The sequence below is a fragment of the Octopus bimaculoides genome, chromosome 4 (genome assembly GCF_001194135.2).
Source record: "Octopus bimaculoides isolate UCB-OBI-ISO-001 chromosome 4, ASM119413v2, whole genome shotgun sequence".
NCBI lineage: Eukaryota > Metazoa > Mollusca > Cephalopoda > Octopoda > Octopodidae > Octopus > Octopus bimaculoides.
This window is the reverse complement of record NC_068984.1, coordinates 108,580,730-108,583,993: the sequence shown is the minus strand read 5'-3', so window position 1 is coordinate 108,583,993 and position 3,264 is coordinate 108,580,730. Positions and strand designations below refer to the sequence as shown.

Sequence of the window (3,264 nt, the reverse complement as noted above, 5' to 3'; positions counted from 1 at the left end):
GGAGGAGTGGATGGAGGAGGAGTGGATGGAGGAGGAGTGGATGGAGGAGGAGTGGATGGAGGGGGAGGAGGAGGAGGACGATGACAACAAGGGGGAGGACGAGGAGGAGGACGAGGAGGAGGGCTAGGAGGAGGTGGATGAGGACGAGTGACAAAGCAGGTGACAGTGCTGGTGGTGATGACAAGGATGGTGGCAGTGACAAGGATGGTGGTGGTGGTGGTGGTGGTGGTGGTGTTAGTGCTGGGGATGTTGACAATAATCACAATGAGGACTTTGATAATGTTTTTGCCTTTTACTTCAAACTAATATTTTCTGATGATAATGACACCCAATTGCCATTATGTGATAAGTGAAACGGATGTTGTTGATGGGAATGACATTCTTGCCACAATCAATCAAAGTAACAGTGACAACAGTGACAATAACATCAAAGATAACGAATAACAATGGCTAAATGGTAGCAATAAATGTATTGAGTGCAGTGATGACAATGATACTGATGACAGGTCAATAAAATAGAAGGCGGTTTGCATGGCTGCACAACCAACTGGAAATAGCAGCCATCATCATCATCATCATCATCATTTAACATCCGTTTTCCATGCTGGCATGGGTTAGACAGTTTGACCAGAATTGGCAAGCCAGAGGGCTGCACCAGGTTCCAGTCTGACTTGGCTTGCTTTCTATGGCTGGATGCCCTTCCTAATACCAACCACTTTACAGTGTATGCTGGGTACTTTTAATGTGGCACCGCATGAGTCAAACACTGGAAATAGCAGCCAAATACTGGAAATAAAAGCCTACAGCATGGCCTACTGGAAATAGCACCTAAGCATAAGAAATAGCAGTTAAATACTGGAAATAGCTTACTGTACAACCTACTGGAAATAGCAGCCACAAATTACACACTGACATTTTAAAAATGGAAGTTCACATTGGATAATGTAGTCTTGGATACACAATGGTAACTGTGGAAACAACTTTCATCACAGGCCTACTGAAATAGGACTGTTGTTGTTGTTGGCACTCCATCGCTTACGACGTCAAGGGTTCCAGTTAATCCGATCAACGGAACAGCCTGCTCGTGAAATTAACGTGCAAGTGGCTGAGCACTCCACAGACACGTGTACCCTTAACGTAGTTCTCGGGGATATTCAGTGTGACAAGGCTGACCCTTTGAATTACAGGCACAACAAAAACTGGAAGTAAGAGTGAGAGAAAGTTGTGGTGAAAGAGTACAGCGGGGTTCGCCACCACCCCCTGCCGGAGCCTTGTGGAGCTTTAGGTGTTTTCGCTCAATAAACACTCACAATGCTCGGGCTGGGAATCGAAACTGCAATCCTATGACCGCGAGTCCACTGCCCTAACCACTGGGCCATTGCGCCTCCACTGAAATAGGACTAACTTGAGGTTAAAAAATGACAGCACAAAAACTGATTGTGACAATGATAAAAATAACAACAATAACAATGATGATAACAACAAAGATAGTTATAGTAATGGTATTGTGATGATGATAATGATGGCAGTGATATAGAAAAAAGGGTGGAATTCTGCTTTAAGCCCCAATATGACCCCTAATAACTTTTTTTTATTTTTTGGAGTGCTCAGAAAATTCTTGTGAATTTATATTCTACACACAGGAATGTGTGCAATTATGGAAAAAAAAGTTGTGTTTTATAAATTTTTTAAGCCCATTCCTCCCTCCCATCCCCATAAATCCTAAAAGTTCCCCTCTTTTCTAAAATCTTATAAAAATCAGAGTTTAAAATACTCACAGTCCAAATTTTTAGCTGAAATCCCAACAATGGACCACCCCTAGGTGCATCATCATTCCATTAAATGTATTTATAGGGAGAAAAATATTGAAAAACATCAATACATGTCAGAGTGACAAAGAAACAAGGAAGGTATCAGGTGGTCATGAGATGTGCTAAAAATAACAGTTAAACTGCCCTTAAATCACATACTCTTTTACTTGTTTCAGTCATTTGACTGTGGCCATGCTGGAGCACCGCCTTTAGTCAAGCAAATCGACCCCAGGACTTATTCTTTGTAAGCTTAGTACTTATTCTATCGGTCTCTTTTGCCGAACCGCTAAGTTACGGGGACGTAAACACACCAGCACACATAAATATATATACATATATACGACGGGCTTCTTTCAGTTTCCGTCTACCAAATCCACTCACAAGGCTTTGGTCGGCCCGAGGCTATAGTAGAAGACACTTGCCCAAGGTGCCACGCAGTGGGACTGAACCCGGAACCATGTGGTTCGTAAGCAAGCTACTTACCACACAGCCGTGAATTCCCATGTGTAGAACACAGATTTGTAAAAAGTTTTCCGAAATTTCCAAAAAATAAAAAAGTGATGAGGGGTTATATGAGGTGCTTAAACCAAAATTCCACTGAAAAAAATATGTTAATGCAGGAGGTATTATACTTATGAGTTGATATGGGTTCAACCTCCATCAAATCCCCATATTTTTACTCTTTATTACAAGTACATTTTGTATTAGCAAGTTTGTCTTTGTTTAAACGATAAACCTGTAATTTCACACCTAAAAAATATTAATCCTTTTACCTGTATCTGTAATTAGAATTGGTTCCTGTAGAGGGATATCTGGCAGTGGAATGTCTGATTTCAAAGACTTGCGCACAGTTCGTCGTGGTTTACGCGGCAAAGTGTTGTCTTTTTCTCGAATGTGTGAGTTAGTATGACTCTTCAGATGTGCAGGTGTACGAAATTTTTTATCACATTGAGAGCAATGAAATGGTTTGGCACCTGAAGTAGAAAACAATTAATTATCCACCAAAAGGAAAAAAAGAAAAAAAGAAATAATAAATTATCAAAAGAAATACAACTTTTTTCAAAAACAAAAGCTATATTTCATTAATAAGCTAAGATTAAGATTTTTTGTAATAATTTTTTCTTTTTCAATATCAAAAATTTTGTTATTTTTATTTCCAAAAGATATGTCTTTAATCTTTCATCTTTTACTTGTTTCAGTCATTTGACCATAGCCCATACTGAAGCACTGCCTTGAAGGGTCTTAGTCAAACAAATTGACCACAGGACTTTTTTTTTTTTTCAAAGCTTGATACTGATTCTATAGATATCTTTTACCGAACTACTAAGTTACAGTGACATAAACACACCAATACTGGTTGTCAAGCGATGGTAGGAGACAAACACAGACAGACACAAAGACACACACATATAGCTATATATATATATATATATATATATATATATATATATAT

The 3,264-nt window shown here is 39.2% G+C and overlaps 1 protein-coding gene across 1 annotated transcript in view; it reads right to left on the bottom strand.

Annotated features, from left to right (window-relative positions):
- Positions 1-3,264, bottom strand: part of LOC106876787 (zinc finger protein 236) — a 67,513-nt gene that overhangs the window by 24,378 nt on the left and 39,871 nt on the right. The window contains exon 11 of the mRNA XM_052967663.1: positions 2,585-2,785. Coding sequence (XP_052823623.1) covers positions 2,585-2,785 — 201 coding nt within the window. The remainder of the gene's footprint in view (positions 1-2,584; positions 2,786-3,264) is intronic.